Genomic DNA, 27,882 nt, shown 5'->3' on the forward strand with positions numbered 1-27,882 from the left:
CACACACACACACACACACACACATACTATATTTATTTTACATAGCTAGAATATTAGGGGACACTATATAACTAGTAAATATAACCCAATTGATCTGCTGATGGATGTTTAAAAATAAGATGCTTCTGATTATGGGAATGCAAATTTCCAAAATGCCATCGTAATTTAAATATTTTGACTATACTTGCACCTAATGTCTGCAAACAATAACTATACTTGCTTACCTAAAAGTTGTTTATAGGCTATATATTTTTTTATATAACAAACAATAACCATTTTGTAATAATAATTAGTGCATTTTGCCTTATAATAGTAACCAGGTTATGTTTATTTTTTTTTAATTTGAGAGCAAAACAAAGTCAAACAATCAACACAGGACACTTTGAAAATTACCGCTTCTTTTCAGAACGCGTGGGAGTCACAGTCATGGGATATGTGTGGTTAGAGATACAGAAATAAAGTATTTATCTCCTAAAAGCAGACAGTTGAGTAGTGAAACTGCAGGGTCTGGATCTAGGCACCAAACCACTTCATAAAGATAAAGTTGTTTTTGTGCTTGGATTGCTCAGTTGAGGATTATTTTAGTTGAAAACCGTGAACAGAGAGCAAAAAATGGTCTAAAATTAGATCAGTTCAGTAAATTTCCAGTGTTTTTTTTGCAAATATTAAGTAGCCAGACTTCTTCCATTTTGCAAAGATGTGCATTTTATTATAAATAATATATACCATCTATGCTATATAATACCTGTGTTCAACTTGCTGGGAGTCCGTTTCTCAGAAGTGATTGGACTTTTCACACAAATGTATTTAGACAGAAACCTTCGGCAATTTAGGATCTAAACAAGCTGTTCTGTGACCGTTCAGCTTCAGGCCAAGAACAATACTTAAATTATTAAACTGACAAACCATAGAGAATGGCATTTCAAGATTTGTATACTTCAGAGGATTTAATTTCAGATAGTGACACCTGCTTCCGGACTGGCATAAAAATGATTTATAATGTCTGCATCATGTATGTAGATAAATGAAAAAAACAAGAACTGTCAAAATAAAGGGGGTTTCACTATACTAGCAAAAATAAAGATTTATTTGGAATTGATTTCACCAAAGCTTGATAATGACATATTATATAACAAATTTGAGTGCAATATAAAAGAAAGGAAGGCAGAGGTGGTTGGAGGTCCGTATAGATAAATAAGGGAAGTAACTGTGTGGGTGAGAAAGACTGTTACGAAGTGAATGGGGCGTTTAGGTGATAAAGTAATTATGTTAGATAAATGAATAACTCTTTCAGAATAAGAACAAACAAAAAAATCATTTACCTACCGGTATTTATAACATGTATTTAGACTCCAGTTGTATAGTTTTCACTATATTATATACATACTAATATTATGTTATTAATGTATTCTGTAATTCCTGTATTTGATAGAAGGCTAAGAAATATAGTACAAACTCATTATCATCTTAGAACTGAATAATTCCCTATACTGAATGCAATTATCATTCTGTTAGTGCTGGTGGAGACTTTTTTATATGTCTAAAATATAAAACATATGTTCTCGTCCACTCTGAGTATATATTTATTTATATATATATCTCCTCCACAAAACAGATTAGTATTATCCATTGCTTTGTCATTTTTTTCACTGCACATCTGAAAATAAAGATGCTATCGAGAGACATTAAAAAGTGATAAGGCATTGCAGACATTGATTTAGTAAGTCCTAGAATTTTTTGTTAAGTAAACACCCTGTTCTCACTATATGCATAGCAATAAAACTGGGTTTATTTAGAAGCGTGGAGCACAATATTGATATGCAGTGGGTTTGTATTCCAGAGCGTAAACAATCTTATTTCACCTTTGGAATGACAATGGTGTTTAGAATATGCAGACAATCGTTTCTTTTCACTATGACAAACAATTGTATGCTTGTATATATTTGTATTTAAATGCATTTAATTTTATTGGTATCAAGGTTATTAATAGAAGCTAGTACCTTTATGTATCATATATGTTTTATTGGAAATTACATGTATAAAGACAGCGTTGTATTAGATAATTTATTTTTGTTCTCCAAAGTAAGAGAAAGAAAGAGGGTCAGTTTGCAAAAGGCAACTAGGCCAGCGAGATAACTCAGTGGGCTAATGTATAAACAATAGAATCTGTTCAACCCTTGGGGGTTGCAGGTTCCAATCCTGGTAGGGTTTACTCAACCGAGGTAGATAAAATTAGTCCCATTAAATTGGGTAATAGTAGCATCTCCCGGATGTTAGGCAAACATAACATCCCCAGGACATACTTGGAAACTGGAGTAATATGAATGTACCTTTCCTGGTTAAATACTTTGTTAATATTAAGATATTAAAGAAGCCCCAAGCACTTAATAGTATGTAATGCTTATGAAAACAGATAGGAAGACATCTTTGAAGTCAAGAACACTTCACACAATTTCCCCAGAAATTGTAGCTTTTCTAGTTATTAAGTGTTCTTGCATAGCAAGACCACTTAATGTTATCTCACATATATATTATTCTTATTCTTATTCTTATTATAGCCAAATTTGCCACCCTAACTCCTCCCACAGTTTTTACACTACATATACAAAAATTTACCAAAACGTGCAGATTGTTCCCGATCGGATTGCTATTACTTTTTGGAACGTTTCGCCAGATGGTTCACGGAATATCGTCGTTCTTGTGGCGAAATTTGTCCCATAGGAATGAATGGCAAAGCTAGAGTGGGAGCTGGCAAAAGCTGAAAAATCAGGACATGATTTCTAAACTGCCACCACTCCCTCATTTTCAGGCCCACCTACACAAATCTTATATCAAAACGTTCAGCAATCCCTGCTGCCACTAAAAATGTCAACAGCTAAGCCATAGTCCTGATAGTTTTCACAATATGACCATTTGTTTGCAACTCACGCAGTCCATTGACATTCATTGAAACTCCACTCTGCAAAGCTCACATTTGAAGGGCAATTTCTAAACTGTGACTTTGCCTTCATTGTTAATATCTCAGAGACATACTATACATCAAAATGTAGGTCTGGGTCTTGTGATTCTCACAATATAACGCACTTCACTGTAGGATTTATAGTTTTTAAAATACGACCGTTTGAAGATGGCAACCGCAAAAATACTCTGACCTGTGCCAGGCTGCAGCAGCAAGTGATGTCATAGACAGGGCCTTTTACACCTGCTAATGGTTTGTATAACTGTATGTTTTAATGTAACTGTGAAGCACTTTGGGCAACAACGTTGCAATTAAATGTGCTATATAAATAAATAATAACTGTAGCGGAGAGCCGATCTTGCACAGCTATTCTCCACTAGAGATCCCAGTGAGGCTCAGGAACAAGGTGATGTTAAGTCCACAGGCAAGGTTTCCAGCAGGTAGAGTAATACAACAATATCCCCATCGCAATCCCAATAACTGGACGACACACAGTTTCAGGAGTAGAACTAACTAGCTTTATTTCACAGTTCCTTATAAAGCCCTCTCCCATGCAAGGGAGGAGGTTCTATCACTTAAGACATTATCCAATCTACAAGCAGTAACCTCCCACAGATCTCCTCCCCTCCTCTAGCATCATAATCCCCTTATCGTGTACACAGTTTTCCCCGAGTTTTGGATGTACCCTAAATACTTGGGGTACATCCACAAATCCAACATCCCCAGATAGCTCTATTCTGGGGGACCAACATACTTTAAAATTAGCCCATTCGGATAAAGCGTTCGGGAGTTATGGGACTTTGAAGTTTGGACCGACCGCAGAGGTAAAGTATCCGAAAACAGTTCCATGTATTCTGGCCCTGCGGTCGGTCACAAACAGGCGAATGCAAAGGGGTGAAATATTACTGTTAAGTGGCCTGACGGGGATTCGGATGAATCCCCTAGTTTGTGGGGTTCTTTCTACCGAACGGCGGGCCGTTCGGTAGTTTCCCCACGAAGTATTAGGAGTCTGGAGGTCTCAGCGGTGTTTGCCTAGTCAAGTGTCCGATTTTGGTTCCAGACACTCGACGGCAAAACACCGCTGTTCGGCAGTCCAAGATGGCCGCCGCCACGTGTTCGCATCCCGAATGGCGGCCACCCAGAGAACAAAGACCACACTGCCTGAATAGGTAATTACCCGTTTGCAACATTGTTGCAAACGGTAATTGAAGGCACACTTTACACAGGGTGGTCTGGTTGTTCATTATTTGAATGATTCTACCGAACAACTAGAGGAATACAGTTCTTTATATACATTTAACTGTCAATATAACCGGATACCATGATTTCTATACATGTTCACACACATTAAACCAGCAATATGACTAAATACACTTATTCTCATACATGTTGTGGGACAGCCCGGTACCAATCCGCTACAATAACAGTTACTCCGCCCACTCCAATTGTAGAGTACTGGTGGAGGCAAGAACACTTCACACAATTTCTCCAGGAATTGTAGCTTTTCTAGTTCTTATTCTTATTATAGCCAAATTTGCCACCCTAACTCCTCCCACAGTTTTTACACTACATAGACAAAAATATACCAAAACGTGCAGATTGTTCCCGATCGGATTGCTATTAGTTTGTGGAACGTTTCGCCAAATTGTTAACGGAATATTGTCGTTCTTGTGGCGAAATTTGTCCCATAGGAATGAATGGCAAAGCTAGAGTGGGAGCTGGCAAAAGCTGAAAAATCAGGACATGATTTCTAAACTGCCACCACTCCTTCTTTTTCAAGCCCACCTGCACAAAGCTTATATCAAAACGTTCAGCTATCCCTGCTGCAACTAAAAATGTCCACAGCTAAGCCATAGTCCTTATAGTTTTCACAATATGACTATTTGTTTGCAACTCACGCGGCCCATTGACATTCATTGAAACTCCACTCTGCAAAGCTCACATTTGAAGGGCAATTTCTAAACTGCGACTGTGCCTTCATTGTTAATATCTCAGAGACATACTATACATCAAAATGTAGATCTGGGTCTTGTGATTCTCACAATATAAAGCTCTTCACTGTAGGATTTATAGTTTTTTAAAATACGAACGTTTGAAGATGGCAACCGCAAAAGTACTCTGACCAGTGCCAGGCTGCAGCAGCAAGTGATGTCATAGACAGGGCCTTTTGCACCTGCTAATGTTTTTATAACTGTATGTTTTAATGTAACTGTGAAGCACCTTGGGCAACAACGTTGCAATTAAATGTGCTATATAAATAAATAATAACAGTTACTCCGCCCACTCCAGTTGTAGACTACTGGTGGAGGCAAGAACACTTCACACAATTTCCCAAGAAATTGTAGCTTTTCTAGTTAAGTGTTCTTGCATAGCAAGACCACTTAATGTTATCTCACATATATATTATTATTATTATTAAGTGTTCTTGCAAAGCAAGACCACTTAATGTTATCTCACATATATATTATTATTATTATTAAGTGTTCTTGCATAGCAAGACCACTTAATGTTATCTCACATATATATTATTATTATTATTATTCTTATTATAGCCAAATTTGCCACCCTAACTCCTCCCACAGTTTTTACACTACATAGACAAAAATTTACCAAAACGTGCAGATTGTTCCCGATCGCGTTGCTATTACTTTGTGGAACGTTTCGCTGAATGGTTCTCGGAATATCGTCATTCTTGTGGCGAAATTTGTCCCATAGGAATGAATGGCAAAGCTAGAGTGGGAGCTGGCAAAAGCTGAAAAGTCAGGACATGATTTCTAAACTGCCACTACTCCCTCATTTTCAAGCCCACCTACACAAATCTTATATCAAAACATTCAGCTATCCCTGCTGCCACTAAAAATGTCCACGGCTAAGCCATAGTCCTGATTGTTTTCGCAATATGACCATTTGTTTGCAACTCACGCAGTCCATTGACATTCATTGAAACGCCACTCTGCAAAGCTCACATTTGAAGGGCAATTTCTAAACTGCGACTGTGCCTTCCTTGTTAATATCTCAGAGACATACTATACATCAAAATGTAGGTCTGGGTCTTGTGATTCTCACAATATAAAGCTCTTCACTGTAGGATTTATAGTTTTTAAAATACGACCGTTTGAAGATGGCAACCGCAAAAATACTCTGACCTGTGCAAGGCTGCAGCAGCAAGTGATGTCATAGACAGGGCCATTTGCACCTGCTAATGTTTTTATAACTGTATGTTTTAATGTAACTGTGCAACAACGTTGCAATTAAATGTGCTATATAAATAAATAATAACAGTTACTCCGCCCACTCCAGTTGTATACTACTGGTGGAGGCAAGAACACTTCACAATTTCCCCAGAAATTGTAGCTTTTCTAGTTCTTATTATTCTTATTATAGCCAAATTTGCCACCCTAACTCCTCCCACAGTTTTTACACTACATAGACAAAAATATACCAAAACATGCAGATTGTTCCCGATCGGATTGCTATTACTTTGTGGAACGTTTCGCCGAATGGTTCACGGAATATCGTCGTTCTTGTGGCGAAATTTGTCCCATAGGAATGAATGGCAAAGCTAGAGTGGGAGCTGGCAAAAGCTGAAAAATCAGGACATGATTTCTAAACTGCCACCACTCCCTCATTTTCAGGCCCACCTACACAAATCTTATATCAAAACGTTCAGCTATCCCTGCTGCCACTAGAAATGTCCACAGCTAAGCCATAATCCTGATAGTTTTCACAATATAACCATTTGTTTGCAACTCACGCCTTCCATTGACATTCATTGAAACTCCACTCTGCAAAGCTCACATTTGAAGGGCAATTTCTAAACTGCGACTGTGCCTTCATTGTTAATATCTCAGAGACATACTATACATCAAAATGTAGGTCTGGGTCTTGTGATTCTCACAATATAAAGCTCTTCACTGTAGGAATTATAGTTTTTAAAATACGACCGTTTGAAGATGGCAACCGCCAAAATACTCTGACCTGTGCAAGGCTGCAGCAGCAAGTGATGTCATAGACAAAGCCTTTTACACCTGCTAATTTTTTATAACTGTATGTTTTAACCCCTTAAGTCCGGAGGACGTAATATTACGTCCTGCAGGAACCGGCTCTAAACGCCGGCGGGCGTAATATTACGTCCTCGCCATAATGGCCGCCCACGTGGCCGGCGCTAATCGCCCGCTGCAGATCGCGGTCGGGGGGGATGCCTGGCCCCCCAGGCAACCCCCCCTGTGGCCGGTGACCGCGATCTGCAGTCTCTGATCGCAGTGACAGGCTGTCACTGCGACCAGTATTAAGCATGTGTCAGCCGATTTCAAATCGGCTGACACATGCGGCCGGCGGCTTTCCCCTTCTGCAGATCGCGGTCGGGGGACTTACCTGGCCCCCCAGGCAGTCCCCCTGGGGTCAGTGACCGCGATCTGCGAAGTCTGATCGCAGTGACAGGCTGTCACTGCGATCTCAAAGCACTCTGATCGCAGTGACAGCCTGTCACTGCGATCAGTGTTACATGTGTCAGCCTATTGGCTGACACATGTAACTGGCACAGTGATCCCCCTGCAGATTGGAAGGGGGGAGTGCTTGTACCACCCAGGCACTCCCCCCTGTGGTCAATTACCCAATCTGCAGGAGGTGATCACAGTGACAGGCAGTCACTGTGATCACTGATCCTGTGTGTCAGCCAGTGATGTGAAATCACTGGCTGACACTGTCTCTGCCCCCTGTCCTGTAAAAAAAAAAAAATATTAGTTCAAAAAATAAATGTAAAAAATTACAGTTACAAATAAAATATACTTAGATCATATATATTATATATATATATATGATCTAAGTATATATATATATATATATATACACATACACACACACACACACACATTTACACATACACGACGTGTATTTAAATATTAATAAATATATATATATATATATATATATATATATATATTAATATCAAATTACACGTAGACTGATACTGATTAAATATATATATAATTATTGTTATATATATATATTTATATATAATATAAAATATATATATGTAAATACGTAAAAAAATAAAATTAAAAAAATATTTAAAAATAAATAATTAAAAAATATATAGATGTGTTATTTTGTTCTAACTGTATTGTGATATTAATATATATATTTATATCAAAATACACGTAGAACAAAATAATATATATATCATAATATATATATATATCTATATACATAAATATATACGTATATATCACTATATATATACCTATATATAAATAAAAATATAAAAAAAAATTATATATATATATACGTATATATACACATATGTATATATATACATATATTAATTCTACACATATATTTATGTAATAATTTTACATAATTAGGTATCCTAATTAATTACAATTAGCGGGACCTGCCTGACAACCCATGCCGAAAGTATAGGGAATTTAATTTGCTAGCACTATATTTAACCCTATAACTTTCCAAGACACCATAAAACCTGTACATGGGGGGTACTGTTTTACTCGGGAGACTTTGCTGAACACAGATATTAGTGTTTCAAAACAGTAAAATGTATTACAACGATGATATCGCCAGTAAAAGTGACGTTTTCTGCATTTTTCACGCACAAACAGCACTTACACGGACGATATTATTGCTGCAATACTTTTTACTGTTTTGAAATACAAATATTTGTGTTGAGTGAAGTCTCCCGAGTACAACAGTACCCCACATGTACAGGTTTTATGGTGTTTTCAAAAGTTACAGCGTCAAATATAAGGCTTGTGTTTCATTTTTTTCACATTAAAATTCGCCAGATTGCTTACGTTGCCTTTGTGACCCTATGGTAGCCCAAGAATGAAAATTGAAGATTATACTAGCTTTAGTGTACTAATAATCTTAATTTTAGTAATGACAGGAGGCGAATATTTGCATATCTTTCTTTACTGAAAACTCCAGCAGCATAGAAACAGTAACAACCAATCAGAGAAAAGATATGATGCCCATAAAAGGCCCTGTCTATGACATCACTTCCTCTTTCTTTGAAGCGAAACAATAAATAGCAACAATAAACATAATCATAATACGTCAACAGTTCCACAACATATTAGAATAATCAACTCCAGTAGTTCCGTGATGTAGAGGTATGGAAGGTGAGTCTTTGTCTTGATGAGAGAACGTTCACGCTGCAAGAAAAAGAAAAAGGTGAAAGGACTCTGGCGTGGTAACTTGTCCGCATACAATAAACATTAAGAATCTGATATACCAATGGATACTAGAATGAGTAACATATCAATATATATTAATTCTAAAGCAATGATATTTAAGAGTCTATAAACACAACATAATTCAAGGTACATGTCTAAATATTCAACCTATACAAGTCTCTCAAGCCACATATCTAAGTAGCAAACATACAACAATAACGTACTTACCTTCCTGAACATAAAGGGCATATTCTGTTCAACCCAATAAAACATGGGAGGGATCCTATAGGGTGGGAAATATTCGCCTCCTGTCATTACTAAAATTAAGATTATTAGTACACTAAAGCTAGTATAATCTTCAATTTTACCACATGACAGGAGGCTTCATATTTGCATTTTTAAAGCTTAGAATTGACCAGTGTGAAGGAAGTATGAGATGTTTGCCGAAATAGAGCGTTCTAAACGTACCCTCTCGCGCTCAAACCGCGCATCGTATAATGTCGGTTAGGGAAGCGTCGGCCGAGAAAGACTTGTGGGGCCACCGCTCCCTTGACCGAGTGGGCTCTGACACAAGGTTCGACGCCCGCTAGATGCAATAGCCAGCGGCTCCATCTGGCCAGTGTAGTGGTAGGCACCCCTCCATGAGGTTCCACGTAAGAAGTCAGGAGTAGACCCGTCGCATGAATACGAAGGGGAATGATTTCGGTATACCCTATTAGTGTTCCGACCACACCTAGTTTGGTGTCTGACACAAAGTATGGGTATGACACCGAAGATGAACTGGACTTAGTTTGTCTCGATATGGTAAAGGTAATCCCGTCTGGTGTGATAGAGAAAAACCATCCATGTCGAAAGCCCTAACGTCCGTCACCCGTCTAAATAAGACGAGGCATAACAAGAGGGCTAGTTTGGCTAAAAGTCGTTTCCGTGACAAACAAGGATTGTCCTGCTATTCCCCCAAGGAATCACAGCACCACATCCACCTGCCAGAGGTGTGAATACTTGGGTGCCGGGTCTCGATAATTCGGCACCCTGTAGTAGTCGACAAACCAGTGGGTCTTGACCTACTGGTCCGCCCTGTACCGGAACGTGCGCCACCGATATGGCGGATCCGATCACGTTGAGGGATCGATATGACCACCCCAACGAGACCAGGTGTGACAGATAGTTAAGGATCGGTGGGGCAGGTGCGGCAAAGGGATCGGAATCCCTTTCCACCCAATAAACACTCCAGGCCAGACAGGCAGAAATATAGCATTTCCTGGTGCCGGGGGCCTGAGTCCCATCCGAGGTCTTAGTTGATGCAATAGGTCGTGGACATTTCAGGAGGCCCTGAAATCGTCCAGTCCACTAGTGCCAGTCGTCCTTCCATGACAAAGGAGTAGGCTTCCCCTTGAGGTCCCGTCAAACTAGAGGGGAGGTAGGGAGTGGTAGAGGGTCTTCGCGAGACGTCCCCAGGTGATCCGGGAACCACGGTTGGCATTATCCGAGGGGTGTCATGAGCAGGAGCGATATCCTGTGTGTGCGTGTGTATCGAAGCACCCTTGCCATTGTGGAGAGCGGTTGGGTCCGTTTGTATGGGTTCATCCAACACTTCGCATCCGGAGGAAGAGTAAAAGATCGATTTGCCGATCCAAGTTTGCAAGTGAAGTAGTCACTATTGAAATTCCGTCCTCACTTCTGCCGACCGTGGGATCCAGTGGTCGCATGAGTGACCGGCGTGTACGTATCTAGCCAGCAGTCGTTGCATGGCCCCGTAGTGTAGTGAGCCAGGGAATATCGATTGTATGGAGGAGGAGAGGAGGAGAGGAGTCCCACAATCCGGTGAATGTTCTGAGAGGAATCGTATCCAACCTTAGAGCGTGTCCGACATCCATCCGTATAGGGGTGATCTTGTCGGGGACCGACGCGGAACGTAGTTCTCCAAGCCGATGTCGAAACCGAGGAACTGACCCGACACAGATGGGGGAGCGATTTGTCTGCGTACTACCAAAAACACGTGTAGTCCAGAACATGAAAGTCAACTTGGACTGCAAACGTAGCCTGGATTCGCAAGGGGTCAGCAAGTCTTCCGTGTACACGAGACATCGCACATCCAAATTCGCGGATGTGAGCCCTCGCCGGCTTCAGTAGCTTTGTGGGTACCACAGCGTCGTAAACTGCTGTGTTAGTCCTCATCACTGGGATCGGAAGAAAAAATAGGTAGTATAGGGTAGCGGATATTGACAAGTATGTGTCCTCGGGGTCCCGATGTGTAAACCAGCCGCTATCGTTCAGGAGGTCTAGTAGAAGGTTGATTTTTTCTCTATCCTGAAGCGTTTGCATACCACGTAGGAGTTCCCTTGATGATAGGTTGACTCACTAGTAGATGAAGCGGTTGATGGTTCGGTTCCACTACCGACCAGTCCTCCAACAAACACCTTTCCCCGAAGGGGTGTGGAGGATGTGCTTCAGGGAGGTGTGGGCTAAAGTTAGCGTGGTGGGTAAGTTCCCGCCGTCAAATAGTAGGTCTTGTGCTTCTGGGCCGAATACTAGTCGTTCTTATGCCACTCCTCAGATGGCGAGTTGTCTTCGTGTGAGTGATCTATTATGTCCAACGTGCGTGGTGGACAGGGTCGCGGATTCCCGGTGTTCTGTCTACTTGGTTTGTACAATGGGCCACTGAGGCCGCTACTGCGTCGTTTAACGATGCCTAGAAGTCCTAGGGGGTTGAGAGTGTTCTCCATGACCCGTTCTCGTCCTGTTGGGAGATAGTGGCAGTCAGTGGGAGTAGTGTTTGAGGGTCAGCCCATAGGGGTGCTAGACTCCTGGTAGCACTGGGGATCACCCAGGTAAAGCGGCTTGAATTGCCTGCCTCAGATTGTCTGAATGTATGAAATACTCGTGTCAAGTGTAGAGGGGTCATCTCCATTAGTTTAATCCGGTTATTGGGAGCTGTGGCGTAGGCGCGATTGACCGGTAGTGCTGGTCCGGTTAGCCGGGTTCACCATAAATGCACACCAGAGCTGTATGCGCGGGTGTAACTATACAGGCTTATTATAGAAGCGCGTGGGACCTGTCTCCATAAGGTCTGCAGCCGTAGGGCCCACGTGTATTCGACTGGGGTCATCCCAGGTGGTGTGCCATGGTAACCCAGAGGACACCCACATTATAGTTGTTGGCACCTTACAAGTATTGCATGCATATCTGGGGGTCACCCCAGGTGGTGTGCCATGAAAATTCACTCAGAGGACACCCACGTTCAATATGTACGCCAGGTACAGTAAATGTACAGATATGTGTCTCTGTGAAGGGTACTCCGCAATGCACTCAGTACACTCATGATCCTGCCTGCAAGTCGTATCCAGCAAGGCTGTACCGTTGCTTTAATGTAAAACTGCCAGGCAGTGTTTGAACATCCATATATGTATGCAGTAATCAGTGATAAAAGTTGAGGCGTAGGACTTCGTGCACTCCATCGGGGTTCACCCCGGGTGGCGTGCCGTGGTAATCCAGAGGACACCCACATCAACGTAAAGGTCTATGAATGACCTTGCATGCCTATCTGGGGGGTCACCCCAGGTGGTGTGCCATGAAAAATACCCAGAGGACACCCACATCAACGTAATGGTCTATGAATGACCTTGCATGCATATCTGGGGGGTTACCCCAGGTGGTGTGCCATGAAAAAATACCCAGAGGGCACCCACAGCAATGTAATGGTCTATGAATGACCTTGCATGCATATCTGGGGGGTTACCCCAGGTGGTGTGCCATGAAAAAATACCCAGAGGGCAACCACATCAACGTATTGGTCTATGAGTGACCTTGCATGCATATCTGGGGGGTCACCCCAGGTGGTGTGCCATGAAACAATACCCAGAGGACACCCACATAAATTTGCACCGTCAGGTACAGTAATATAATATGACCCTTTGTAGGGTACAATAATATAATATAATATGCCCTTTGTAGGGTACAGTAATACAAAACGCCCTTTGTAGGGTACAGTGATATAGTTGATCTTGTTATAGGTACAGTATACGTTTCGTATAACAACTGCGATATTGTATGGCTTCACAATAATACATAGATTGTGTGCGTGCTCGACATATAATCATCCAGTGTAAGGCACCATAAGAAAATATATCCCTGAGAATAACAAATTATAATAGTATCAATAAATGAATGTGCCCAGAGAGGGGAACCCTGAAGGGGTTAATCCAGATGCAGGGCGCGGTGACCGAGTGATTCCTGTAGGGTATAGTAATATAGTATAACCCTGTGCAGGGTGTAGTAGTATAGAGTGACCCTGAGTAAGGCACAAAGAGATAAAGATCCTGGGGTATAGGAAAAACATTGTGTCTCCTTTAATGCCTGCCTGTAAATATTTGTTTGGCAGACACTGTTGGCAGACACTGTGGCAAAAATCGCAACAGGGAAACGTTAAGGAATATCAGCACACGATCCTCTAGCCAGAGTGTAACTACACAGCAGATTAAACTCTTGCTGCACAGGGGAGTTGAACTCATGGAGGAAAAATCCCAGTGCAGAAGGGTATGGTAGTACCAGATCCCCTGAGGGGAGGTGTAATGTTATATGTCCCTGCAGGGATCCCTTACATAGTATGTGTATAACAATACACTTCACAGCCTTATAAATCATAAATAGTGCATGCTTTTTACATCCTTCACATAGATTCCGTATAGAAAAAGGTCCTTAGAGGGCTTGAGGATATTATCACTCAGTGGTATACAACTGCAAGTGAGTGAGAATTAGGGCAGAAAAGAATGCTTTAAGAGCAATCTTTTATGTTCGTTGCGGCGGTCGGGTGATTTCCGAACTGCCGTGTGTGAGGTAGGGCGGCCGTCGCGGATCTCGCGAGCCGCAAGATCCAAGATGGCCGCCGGCCGCGTGTGTAAGAACTGCCCGCTCGCGGCCGCGAGCGGACTGGAAGAAAATGCGGCAAACAGCGAAATTAACCCCGGCTACCCCCCACCCGTCCCCACCCGGCCCCCTGTATGTAAAAGAGAGCAGGTCCGCGCGGCGAGTGCGGCACGGACAGCCGTGACGCCCGCGGACTGCTGAACGGAGACAAAATACAAATACACTAAAACAATAAATCTGACAAATTCAATGAAAACAGGGGACTGTATATAGGGAAAGGAAAGGGACAGGTTATAGGTAGTCAGGGTGAGAATAAAGTACAATAGTATTATGGAATAATTGATAAGACAGGTATATAGGTAGAGAGGTAATGATTACTCTGACCTGTTGATGGCTGGAGCAGCAAAGAAAGAGGAAGTGATGTCATAGACAGGGCCTTTTATGGGCATCATATCTTTTCTCTGATTGGTTGTTACTGTTTCTATGCTGCTGGAGTTTTCAGTAAAGAAAGATATGCAAATATGAAGCCTCCTGTCATGTGGTAAAATTACCCCTATGATGGCATACCATTTGCAATAGTAGACAACCCAAGGTATTGCAAATGGGGTTTGTCCAGACTTTTTTTAGTAGCCACTTAGTCACAAACACTGGCCAAAATTGGTGTTTTTTGCATTTTTCACACACAAACAAATACTAACGCTAACTTTGGCCAGTGTTTGTGACCAAATGGCTACTAAAAAAGACTGGACATACCCCATTTGCAATACCTTGGGTTGTCTACTATTGCAAATGGTATGCCATTATGGGTGTAAATTTAATTCCTGGGCTACTATACAGTCTAAAAGGCAACGTAACCAATCTGGCGAATTTCAATTTCAAATGTAACGTGCTATATTTGACCCTGTAACTTCCCAAAACACCATAAAACCTGTACATAGGGGGTACTGTTTTACACGTGAGACATCGCTGAATACAAATATGTGTATTGTATTGCAGTAAAAGCAAACAGTATTTTGACATCCACAGTTAAAATGTCACATAGAACAAAAAAAAATTAAAAAATTCTTTTTTTCTCCCATTTTTTTATATTTTTTTTATATTAAATTATGTTCAATACCTAAATATTTGATGTTAAATGAAAGCCCTGTTTCCCCTGAATAAAATGATATATAATAAGGGGGGGGTGCATTTAATATGAAAGAGGTGAATTACGGTTGGACAGACATATAGCGTAAATGCCAGGTTTTGTTTACGTTTTGTTCTGTTCACAACTTGTACATTTGGCTGCGGTGTTAAGGGGTTAATGTAACTGTGAAGCACTTTGGGCAACAACATTGCAATTAAATGTGCTATATAAATAAATACTAACAGTTACTCCGCCCACTCTAGTTGTAGACTACTGATGGAGGCAAGAACACTTCACACAATTTCCCCAGAAATTGTAGCTTTTCTAGTTAAGTGTTCTTGCAAAGCAAGACCACTTAATGTTATCTCACATATATATTATTATTATTATTCTTATTATTCTTATTATAGCCAAATTTGCCACCCTAACTCCTCCCACAGTTTTTACACTACATAGACAAAAATATACCAAAACATGCAGATTGTTCCCGATCGGATTGCTATTACTTTGTGGAACGTTTCGCCGAATGGTTCACGGAATATCGTCGTTCTTGTGGCGAAATTTGTCCCATAGGAATGAATGGCAAAGCTAGAGTGGGAGCTGGCAAAAGCTGAAAAATCAGGACATGATTTCTAAACTGCCACCACTCCCTCATTTTCAGGCCCACCTACACAAATCTTATATCAAAACGTTCAGCTATCCCTGCTGCCACTAGAAATGTCCACAGCTAAGCCATAATCCTGATAGTTTTCACAATATAACCATTTGTTTGCAACTCACGCCTTCCATTGACATTCATTGAAACTCCACTCTGCAAAGCTCACATTTGAAGGGCAATTTCTAAACTGCGACTGTGCCTTCATTGTTAATATCTCAGAGACATACTATACATCAAAATGTAGGTCTGGGTCTTGTGATTCTCACAATATAAAGCTCTTCACTGTAGGAATTATAGTTTTTAAAATACGACCGTTTGAAGATGGCAACCGCCAAAATACTCTGACCTGTGCAAGGCTGCAGCAGCAAGTGATGTCATAGACAAAGCCTTTTACACCTGCTAATTTTTTATAACTGTATGTTTTAACCCCTTAAGTCCGGAGGACGTAATATTACGTCCTGCAGGAACCGGCTCTAAACGCCGGCGGGCGTAATATTACGTCCTCGCCATAATGGCCGCCCACGTGGCCGGCGCTAATCGCCCGCTGCAGATCGCGGTCGGGGGGGATGCCTGGCCCCCCAGGCAACCCCCCCTGTGGCCGGTGACCGCGATCTGCAGTCTCTGATCGCAGTGACAGGCTGTCACTGCGACCAGTATTAAGCATGTGTCAGCCGATTTCAAATCGGCTGACACATGCGGCCGGCGGCTTTCCCCTTCTGCAGATCGCGGTCGGGGGACTTACCTGGCCCCCCAGGCAGTCCCCCTGGGGTCAGTGACCGCGATCTGCGAAGTCTGATCGCAGTGACAGGCTGTCACTGCGATCTCAAAGCACTCTGATCGCAGTGACAGCCTGTCACTGCGATCAGTGTTACATGTGTCAGCCTATTGGCTGACACATGTAACTGGCACAGTGATCCCCCTGCAGATTGGAAGGGGGGAGTGCTTGTACCACCCAGGCACTCCCCCCTGTGGTCAATTACCCAATCTGCAGGAGGTGATCACAGTGACAGGCAGTCACTGTGATCACTGATCCTGTGTGTCAGCCAGTGATGTGAAATCACTGGCTGACACTGTCTCTGCCCCCTGTCCTGTAAAAAAAAAAAAATATTAGTTCAAAAAATAAATGTAAAAAATTACAGTTACAAATAAAATATACTTAGATCATATATATTATATATATATATATATGATCTAAGTATATATATATATATATATATATATATACACATACACACACACACACACACACACATTTACACATACACGACGTGTATTTAAATATTAATAAATATATATATATATATATATATATATATTAATATCAAATTACACGTAGACTGATACTGATTAAATATATATATAATTATTGTTATATATATATTTATATATAATATAAAAAATATATATGTAAATACGTAAAAAAATAAAATTAAAAAAATATTTAAAAATAAATAATTAAAAAATATATAGATGTGTTATTTTGTTCTAACTGTATTGTGATATTAATATATATATTTATATCAAAATACACGTAGAACAAAATAATATATATATCATAATATATATATATCTATATACATAAATATATACGTATATATCACTATATATATACCTATATATAAATAAAAATATAAAAAAAAATTATATATATATATACGTATATATACACATATGTATATATATATACATATATTAATTCTACACATATATTTATGTAATAATTTTACATAATTAGGTATCCTAATTAATTACAATTAGCGGGACCTGCCTGACAACCCATGCCGAAAGTATAGGGAATTTAATTTGCTAGCACTATATTTAACCCTATAACTTTCCAAGACACCATAAAACCTGTACATGGGGGGTACTGTTTTACTCGGGAGACTTTGCTGAACACAGATATTAGTGTTTCAAAACAGTAAAATGTATTACAACGATGATATCGCCAGTAAAAGTGAAGTTTTCTGCATTTTTCACGCACAAACAGCACTTACACGGACGATATTATTGCTGCAATACTTTTTACTGTTTTGAAATACAAATATTTGTGTTGAGTGAAGTCTCCCGAGTACAACAGTACCCCACATGTACAGGTTTTATGGTGTTTTCAAAAGTTACAGCGTCAAATATAAGGCTTGTGTTTCATTTTTTTCACATTAAAATTCGCCAGATTGCTTACGTTGCCTTTGTGACCCTATGGTAGCCCAAGAATGAAAATTACCCCTATGATGGCATACCATTTGCAATAGTAGACAACCCAAGGTATTGCAAATGGGGTTTGTCCAGACTTTTTTTAGTAGCCACTTAGTCACAAACACTGGCCAAAATTGGTGTTTTTTGCATTTTTCACACACAAACAAATACTAACGCTAACTTTGGCCAGTGTTTGTGACCAAATGGCTACTAAAAAAGACTGGACATACCCCATTTGCAATACCTTGGGTTGTCTACTATTGCAAATGGTATGCCATTATGGGTGTAAATTTAATTCCTGGGCTACTATACAGTCTAAAAGGCAACGTAACCAATCTGGCGAATTTCAATTTCAAATGTAACGTGCTATATTTGACCCTGTAACTTCCCAAAACACCATAAAACCTGTACATAGGGGGTACTGTTTTACACGTGAGACATCGCTGAATACAAATATGTGTATTGTATTGCAGTAAAAGCAAACAGTATTTTGACATCCACAGTTAAAATGTCACATAGAACAAAAAAAAATTAAAAAATTCTTTTTTTCTCCCATTTTTTTATATTTTTTTTATATTAAATTATGTTCAATACCTAAATATTTGATGTTAAATGAAAGCCCTGTTTCCCCTGAATAAAATGATATATAATAAGGGGGGGTGCATTTAATATGAAAGAGGTGAATTACGGTTGGACAGACATATAGCGTAAATGCCAGGTTTTGTTTACGTTTTGTTCTGTTCACAACTTGTACATTTGGCTGCGGTGTTAAGGGGTTAATGTAACTGTGAAGCACTTTGGGCAACAACATTGCAATTAAATGTGCTATATAAATAAATACTAACAGTTACTCCGCCCACTCTAGTTGTAGACTACTGATGGAGGCAAGAACACTTCACACAATTTCCCCAGAAATTGTAGCTTTTCTAGTTATTATTATTATTATTATAGCCAAATTTGCCACCCTAACTCCTCCCACAGTTTTTACACTACATAGACAAAAATATACCAAAACGTGCAGATTGTTCCCGATCGGATTGCTATTACTTTGTGGAACGTTTCGCCGAATGGTTCACGGAATATCGTCGTTCTTGTGGCGAAATTTGTCCCATAGGAATGAATGGCAAAGCTAGAGTGGGAGCTGGCAAAAGCTGAAAAATCAGGACATGATTTCTAAACTGCCACCACTCCCTCATTTTCGGGCCCACCTACACAAATCTTATATCAAAACGTTCAGCTATCCCTGCTGCCACTAGAAATGTCCACGGCTAAGCCATAGTCCTGATAGTTTTCACAATATGACCATTTGTTTGCAACTCACGCCTTCCATTGACATTCATTGAAACTCCACTCTGCAAAGCTCACATTTGAAGGGCAATTTCTAAACTGCGACTGTGCCTTCATTGTTAATATCTCAGAGACATACTATACATCAAAATGTAGGTCTGGGTCTTGTGATTCTCACAATATAAAGCTCTTCACTGTAGGAATTATAGTTTTTAAAATACGACCGTTTGAAGATGGCAACCGCAAAAATACTCTGACCTGTGCAAGGCTGCAGCAGCAAGTGATGTCATAGACAGGGCCATTTGCACCTGCTAATGTTTTTATAACTGTATGTTTTAATGTAACTGTGAAGCACTTTGGGCAACAACGTTGCAATTAAATGGGCTATATAAATGATAACAGTTACTCCGCCCACTCCAGTTGTAGACTACTGGTGGAGGCAAGAACACTTCACACAATTTCCCCATAAATTGTAGCTTTTCTAGTTATATATATTATAGAGTTTTGAGATTAAGTATGTATCAGTCAGGTATTAATTCTGATTACCCCTTAAGGATCACAATCTGATACCTAGAGATCATGAGTGAATATAGAATGGCTTACTTATTTTGCATTTGTAGCATGCTACACATCTACAACACTTAAATAAGAATAACATTAACATTTTTGTCAGTATTATTTTTCCATGCATACATGAACAAAACAGGCTTGGAACGCCACAACAGCGCAAATAAGCTTAAGCACACATTTGAATATAAACAGAGGCATACAAGTGGAATGCACACTTTTTAAAAAATAAACTAAAATAAACATGCTTGTGAAAGATATGTTAGGGAAGAGAAGTGGTGAATATAACAAGCTAAATAAACGTACTTGCTGGGTAGTTATAGTGCCACACAACATGGTATGTGCTCGTGTCAGTTAAGTCACTGATACTTGCTATGGTATTAGAACCCTGTACCTCATAAAACAAGAGTGTCAGGCATAAGAAGGAGAGAGACAAAGTAACCAACATTGCAGTGATTAGGAAATAGGGTTAAGTAAGTTCCATTATGGCAGGATGGCATCAGCAAAAACTTCACAGAGTGAGTCTCAAAGCATAATGTAGAGATACACTTGCCCACCGTTAGCCGATACCCATGCTTGGATTGTGCGCCGTTGTCATAGGAAGGTCGGTGAGGACAGGGCCGACCCGTCCATTGACTGTGGTGAAGCCATAGCTCCAGGCGGCATTCTGACAGGGGTGGCATTTTACCACCCCTGTCATTATCTAAAAGAATAATAACCATTTGGGGAAAGCCTTCACTTTCCCCGCTCTGCCGCTCCCCAGGGCAGGAAGGGAGGCCGCCCCAAATTCTAATTTGTCTGGGGTGTTGTGAGGAGTGTGGAGGGGATACCTGGGCACTCAGGGTTAAGGGAAGGTTCAGCACTAAAGTTCCAGTGCATTACCTGCAGTGCGAGCCGGAACTTCAGTGCTCACTTTGCTGTAATAGGCAGAACGGCACTCTGCTCTCAAACATGTGCATGCTTTTTAAAGGCTGGTTTGTTATGGCACAATTATTATGACATTAGTTCTTAAGGGGTCTTTTTTTAGCATATACAGTCTGTGTGCAGTCATTTTTTGTAAACTGTTGTAAAAAATTACATACTTAATAAGTCATTATCTATAAAAAAAATAAAAAAAATATATCTATATTGTGGTGATATGATTACCAAGATACTGTGAAATGAAAAATGAACACAAACATGTCAAGATTTGTCAATAATGCATTCTGGATTTGCAGTGACGGTTTCTTGTTAAGATTCCCTGAGTTAGGAAGTGTGTTTAATATTTATAAAGCTCTTTTATGATTTTATGGAGTAATTAAGAGTTCTAATATCAACTTATCTGCCCATGGTCATAATTACATCCATTCAGTAATATTTTATGTTGTACTACAATGCAGTATGTCTGTCCATAATTATTTATCATAATTTTACAAAATAGATCAGAATTGTTCTGAAATATGTAATCAAATCGCAAGAAAATTAAAACTCAAAATATCTGTTCTATATTTTGTGATGGATCAGAGTCAGAGAATTGACCAAGAATGCTTTTTGTTGGGACAGGAGTACAGACACTCTCTTGTTCAATCTCCTGTCTTGAGACATAACTATTAAAATATTTGATTAGCTTGTCGTCTATGGTCATTTTCTCCTAGTTAATAGTGGACATCAAATCCCCTTATTAATCAAAGCTACAGTAACTAATAAGAAATAAGGCAACTTTTATATCTTCAGAACTTGGTAAGAAGCACAAAAAACCATTGCAGGCAAAGCCATTCCTGTTATGTTAAATACTTAGTGACAGCATGTACAAATTTCAGGCAAATGCCTAGATTGCTTATAAGAAAATCCAGAATTTGGTATATTCCTTATCAGTTAGACACTACTCATGTTTGTCTTATCTTTTCATGGCCTGTGGTGCTAAAGAATGTTTTGAACATCCAAGATAAAGGTGAAATTAGTTATTGCATTCAAATTAATTATAAACATTTTCATGTGTTTTTATATTTTAGGAGCAAGAACTTTATCAAAAAGAAGGCCTTGGTGTCAATGAAGTGCACTATGTAGATAATCAAGATTGTATAGGTATATGTTCTCCGTTATCAGATTTATTCATATATTATTTTATATAACAATCTATACATACTAAGGACTATTCCATGGGATACAAAATGATCTGTCTCTCTGTCTGTCCGTCCATCCATCCAATAGGAGAACATTGATGTATACCTGTGTGGCTCCCACACATTCCAGTGGTGAAAGACTCAAATTGCTTTAAGTCGAGGTAGAGGTTGGGCATGTGCAGCGCTAGGCATACAACTTAGGATTTGCTACTGTGAATGCCCAGCATTTTAGGATTAGCTTCTTACATGTGTGAATCTGTGAGGAACAACTGACATGGCTTCCATTGATGTGCATGAAAGTCAGTTGTTGCTTCCCTGCAAATGTACCACTGGCTCCTATTGATTTCAATCTAGAATTGTTGGACATGTGCAAAAGTGAGTACCTGGGTGGGTGTTTTATTCTGCTTATGCTAACCATTCCCTCAATGAAGTGAGTTTGAGCCCCTAAGGAATGTTTGGTTTTTATCACATAGGATTGTCATTGACAGCACGTGTGACATGAACAGCGACTCTTAAGCATGCTAGAAGAATATATTCCTGATTGTCCATATGAATAGTAAAACTATGTATTTATCGTATTCTACGTTTTTCCTATATTCTCTGCAATTCATCTTTTTTTTATTCCTTTCCTTACTGAGTGTGGGTGCCAGAGTAACTATTAGCATATTGAAAGTAAACATATTTCTAATTTACAAGAGTTTAGTATACTGTCTGGAACAGTTAAAATGCTGCTTTGGGTTTAATTTCCTCTCTGTGTTCCTGAGACAGATGTGCAATTCACTTTCCAAAGATAATTATCTGGTGGAGTTATCCTTAGCATTTCAAAATGCCTTTAAAATGTATGCTGCATTGGAATATTGCTGAGTGGTAGATCACAAATTCTAGTAGAACTAAACAAAGTTTCTAACCCATGTGAATCACACAGATATATCTCATGAGGCTATGTATCACACATTAGTGCAGTGTCTCACATAATTATACAGGTAATGTTCTCAGATATTCCGAGAGCTCACACACAGGTCTTCTCCGTGAATTTTTATCTTTTTTGTTTTCACATTTTCAGACCAGGGTTATAAACAGGTCAATGTTTTAGTACCCTCTTAGGACTTTATCATACTTTGAGATTACAAGACTGTATATAAATGAAACCATGTACTCACTGTTTCATTACCGTGAGGAAAACATGTCTTAGAATATATATATATATATATATATATATATATATATATATATATAATACACAAGATCCAGCGCACTCTCCTATCTACTAAACAGCAACTTCAATGTTGACAGATTTTATTAGTTTTAAAATTTTTTATTTAAAAACACCTTATCTAGGCAAAAAATAATGGGGATTTAGTTACATTATATGATCATACATTGCATAAGCCTGCCACAACGTCAATGTACCCCATCTTTGGCAGGTCCTACTCTCACAGTCTAATGTCTGCTCTTATGAGATTAACCCACTTACTTGGGAAAAAAATTCCATCTGAGGCTCTTTGCAGTACAAGGCTAAATAGGGACCTGAGATGAGGCACCTGTAACAGGGAGGGGTGCAAAACCAAGGAGTTGGCTAGACTCCCAAATATATATATATGGAACATGGGGGGGTGGTTGCACTCACCTGAACATGCTTAAATGGGGTGCTGCTGGGGGCCATATTATACAATACACAAGATCCAGCGCACTCTCCTATCTACTAAACAGCAACTTCAATGTTGACAGATTTTATTCGTTTTTAATTTTTTTATTTAAAAACACCTTATCTAGGCAAAAAATAATGGGGATTTAGTTACATTATATGATCATACATTGCATAAGCCTGACGTTGTGGCAGGCTTATGCAATGTATGATCATATAATGTAACTAAATCCCCATTATTTTTTGCCTAGATAAGGTGTTTTTAAATAAAAAATTTAAAAACTAATAAAATCTGTCAACATTGAAGTTGCTGTTTAGTAGATAGGAGAGTGCGCTGGATCTTGTGTATTGTATAATATGGCCCCCAGCAGCACCCCATTTAAGCATGTTCAGGTGAGTGCAACCACCCCCCCCATGTTCCATATATATATATATATATATATATATATATAATATTCTAGGACACATTTTTTATATATGTAACCCAAAGGCTTGAAAAGGGCATGTGAGTACAAAATGTTGTTAACTGATTTTGTCATTTTTTTGTTGAATACATTTTTGGGTGATGTGTCATACTGCTGGAGCAGCACCGGGGCAGTGACTCTGTATATATATATATTTTTTTAGTGTTTTGTTATACATAGACAGATATAGATAATGTTACTTAATTAATGAGCTTGGCATTTGGAATGTAAAAGTACATTTGAAGACCAGCATCCAGCTCATGAATGAGGGTGAACTGCAGAATTGTCTGGTGTCCATTGAAGTGGCACTTCCAATTTCCTAAAATATGTGGCCCCAAGCCTGTCTATGTAGAAGGCGTACATTTAGATAAATAAAGAAAGGCACACACTGGAGCCCTCTAAAGGCTTTCATTTTGTGGACATGGAAAGAAGTAATGTAGATCACAATACAAGTGTGAACTTTGATCCTCCATGTTAGACTTACTACCCTTCTTCTGACCACATGGGTCGCTTTTCTCTCCATGTTCTTTAATTATGATTACTAGTGATCATGGAAATATATTAAGATGCATTATTTTTATTTTATTTTTTTACATTTAGATTTAATTGAAGCAAAATTAGTTGGTATTCTTGACATCCTGGATGAAGAAAACAGACTGCCTCAGCCAAGTGACCAGCACTTCACTTCTGTGGTACATCAAAAACACAAGGACCACTTCCGCCTCACTGTAAGTAATGCTGCTTACAAATAAGGAAACAAAACATATCCACAGTATATATTCAACCCCTTACCTTAAAGAATAGGTTGACATTATTGGTTGTATAGTTGATTTGCATGGATTTTCAGCTGTCACTTTGTTTTAGCGTGAATATTTTTTAAAATAGCTTTTCTGTTCCTTATTCAACTGTGGTATTTAGGCATACGTGTGTATAATACACAAAGTGTACATTTATCCCTAATTTTATACTACAGATGGCTTCAATGATGTCAACATTGAAATACCCTTATTTGCTGTTGACAGGGTGCTGCGTTCAGGACTGTTGGGAATTATATATTTTCTTATTGTTCTGAGTATGATATAAATCTTTTTATTGAAACAAAGATAGATTGTTCCTTCTGCATATCTTCATTTCTTATAAGGTACATACTTTGCTTTATGAAAAGATAGAGTGCTCATAAAATAAAAAAATGTGAATGTTTATATTTTGTGCCTTTCTTGTAACAGAATTGTCTTTAAATGTTTGCCAGTCCATTATATAAGGATCCTATTCCTGCATTACCAAAAGCAGGTAGTCTCAGCCAAAATGTAATTTCACTTGATTTCTGAACAGTCTGCATGCAATTCAGGTCAATAAGTTGTACTATGTTGAAACACAATAAGGGTCTTCACTGAGAGCAGAGGACATGCAATAGCAAGTGCACCACAGCTTCAAGAAAATTATTAAAAAATAAAATCTCATTTTAATAATACATTTTTTATTACAGATTCCTAGAAAGTCCAAGCTCACTGTTCACAGGAATATCAGAGATGATGAGGGCTTTATTGTTCGGCATTTCGCAGGAGCCGTGTGCTATGAAACGGTAAGCTTTATTCTGTCAAATTTGGTTGTAGGCAGTAACGTGAAGAGTATTACATGGTGAGAAAAAGAGAATCCATATCTGAGATATATATTATTAAAAAGTATTGAGACTTTATATGTATTACCATTCCCAGATTAGCTCGCTGGCTGCAAAGCTACTTGGTATTCAATCCTTTGTCACTCAAACTGTCACTGTTATTATGAGAAGGTTTGCATGTGTGCATCATAGGTAATACCAGTGCAAGTAACACATTCAGCAAACCATTATATGAGCAATAACTCAGGTTTCATAGTGGGTGCACCTGAGCGGATGGCAAATTACTCTGTGTGTGCAGTAGTCTTAATCAAGACGTTAAAATAAATGAAACTGCCATGTTGTAAACAGGTCTATGTTTCCTTGTTTCATTCCTACTTTTCTTAACTACCTTATTGACTTGTTCTTACCTAAATTCATGTTAAAGCTCTGTGTGTATCTAAAAGGAACTACATGTTCCTGAAAATTAGGAGCTGAACAAAGATGCTTACTGACTTAAAATGCTCATCACGTCCCAGGTTTGAGTGAAACCAGACAAGACCAATGTGTTCTGGAGACGAGGGAGCGCAGTCACAGGCGTTTTTTCATGCTTGAAGGACTCGAAGTTACAATAAGAGTTATAATTTCACATCTTTTCCTGGTCCTCTATACCACATTTGTTCCATGTGAATACTTCATTCAGCTGGTCACAATGAAGTTCAGATTTGTTGACTTAACATTTTAAGGGAGATAGCATTTTTTTTTTTTTTTTAGATTTCTTTTTTTAACTAGTCCCCCCATACATTTTTGGATTCCTGAGTGAAAAAGAAGAGTTCAGTTTAAGGTGAATGTTCAGCAATGAATCAGTTAAAAAGGAAGACTTGTTATAAAGCATGCATTTTACTCTTTAACTGTGCACTGCTCTATGGTTTGATTTGTGGCATTGTATTAACAGTTTAAGTGCTGGACTGGTCACTGTAGAAAGAAAATTTTGCATTTACGAAATTGGTGATAATTGATGATACCCACTCCTCACACCATCACAAAAACAAAGTATGCATTTTAACCCCTTAAAACCAGTGATACAATGTCACAGTATACATAAATTCATAGATTTTATATCAAAAAGAGAATGTCCCAATCATTTCAAAGATCCTATGTCAAAATGTATTGTCCCGACCATTGAAATAATGCACGCCTGTATAGAATTACATACCTACCTACAGGGTTTGTGATAACATGTATAGATGAGAAGTGTTAAAATGCTCTTATTATTAGTTAAATAAATATATACTTTTGAGTTTTGATCCTGTGATTTTATCAGCATACTAAACATTGCAAGGTTTTGATTTAAAACAGTAATTTACTCCTTGCTATATTTATTTTATAACTTCTAAATATTAATTGAAGTCCTAGACACATTGGGCATTTGGACAGGACTAATTAGTGAATCTATTTTGAGTTAGTTTTTGTTAGTTTTTTTTGCACTCATTGTGTAGAAATTATTAAATATAAAATTGAGAAAACATTAGTTTTTTTTAGCTTTTAAAATATTTTATCCAAATTTAATGTTGTGCAAGGGTATACATATAGGGTATCAAGGAGAAAGAAATCCCTATTTCTCATTTAAAACAATGCTATATGATATGTAGGGGTGCACTTAAGCAAAATGGTGAAATTGTGGTAAAATGGACACATAGCAAAAGTGTCAAAAAGTCCTTGCAATGTTTCGCATCTCAAAGGAGCCTTGCTGCTTAAGGGGTTAAAAAAATAGTACCATTTTTCTTTTGTCAACAGATGCAGTTTGTGGAGAAGAATAATGATGCACTGCATATGTCGCTTGAATCTCTCATCTGTGAGTCCAAGGATAAATTTGTGCGTGAATTATTTGAAACTGCCAATAATTATAAAGATACCAAGCAGAAGACCGGGAAGCTTAGTTTCATCAGCGTTGGCAACAAGTTCAAGGTACTGCATATTCAGAACTGGGTAGAATAAGTGATTTCTAAAACTACTTTGAATTTTCGAAAGGCACTTAATACACGTAACTAGCGGGATCTTTGCAGGACACGCAGTTACTGAAAAGCGTATGCGTTTTTTTATACGGGAGTCTCTAGCGGAAATTAATAAACCTCTATTACCTCTGCATCTGCACTGTCTAGTTGGAGCAGTGAGTACGTTTTATATATTTCCCACTCAGCTTGATAGAAAATCACAGGTTCTACTACACTAC

At 38.9% G+C, this 27,882-nt stretch overlaps 1 protein-coding gene across 5 annotated transcripts in view; it reads left to right on the top strand.

Moving 5' to 3' along the window:
- The window catches only part of MYO6 (myosin VI), a 257,778-nt gene that overhangs the window by 160,388 nt on the left and 69,508 nt on the right, over positions 1-27,882 (top strand). For all 5 annotated transcript variants that reach the window (XM_063443007.1, XM_063443009.1, XM_063443010.1 and 2 more), the window contains exons 15-18: positions 21,836-21,908; positions 24,656-24,783; positions 25,542-25,637; positions 27,447-27,617. In XM_063443007.1, coding sequence (XP_063299077.1) covers positions 21,836-21,908; positions 24,656-24,783; positions 25,542-25,637; positions 27,447-27,617 — 468 coding nt within the window. The remainder of the gene's footprint in view (positions 1-21,835; positions 21,909-24,655; positions 24,784-25,541; positions 25,638-27,446; positions 27,618-27,882) is intronic.

The sequence above is a fragment of the Pelobates fuscus genome, chromosome 2 (genome assembly GCF_036172605.1).
Source record: "Pelobates fuscus isolate aPelFus1 chromosome 2, aPelFus1.pri, whole genome shotgun sequence".
In the NCBI taxonomy this organism is placed as follows: Eukaryota; Metazoa; Chordata; class Amphibia; order Anura; family Pelobatidae; genus Pelobates; species Pelobates fuscus.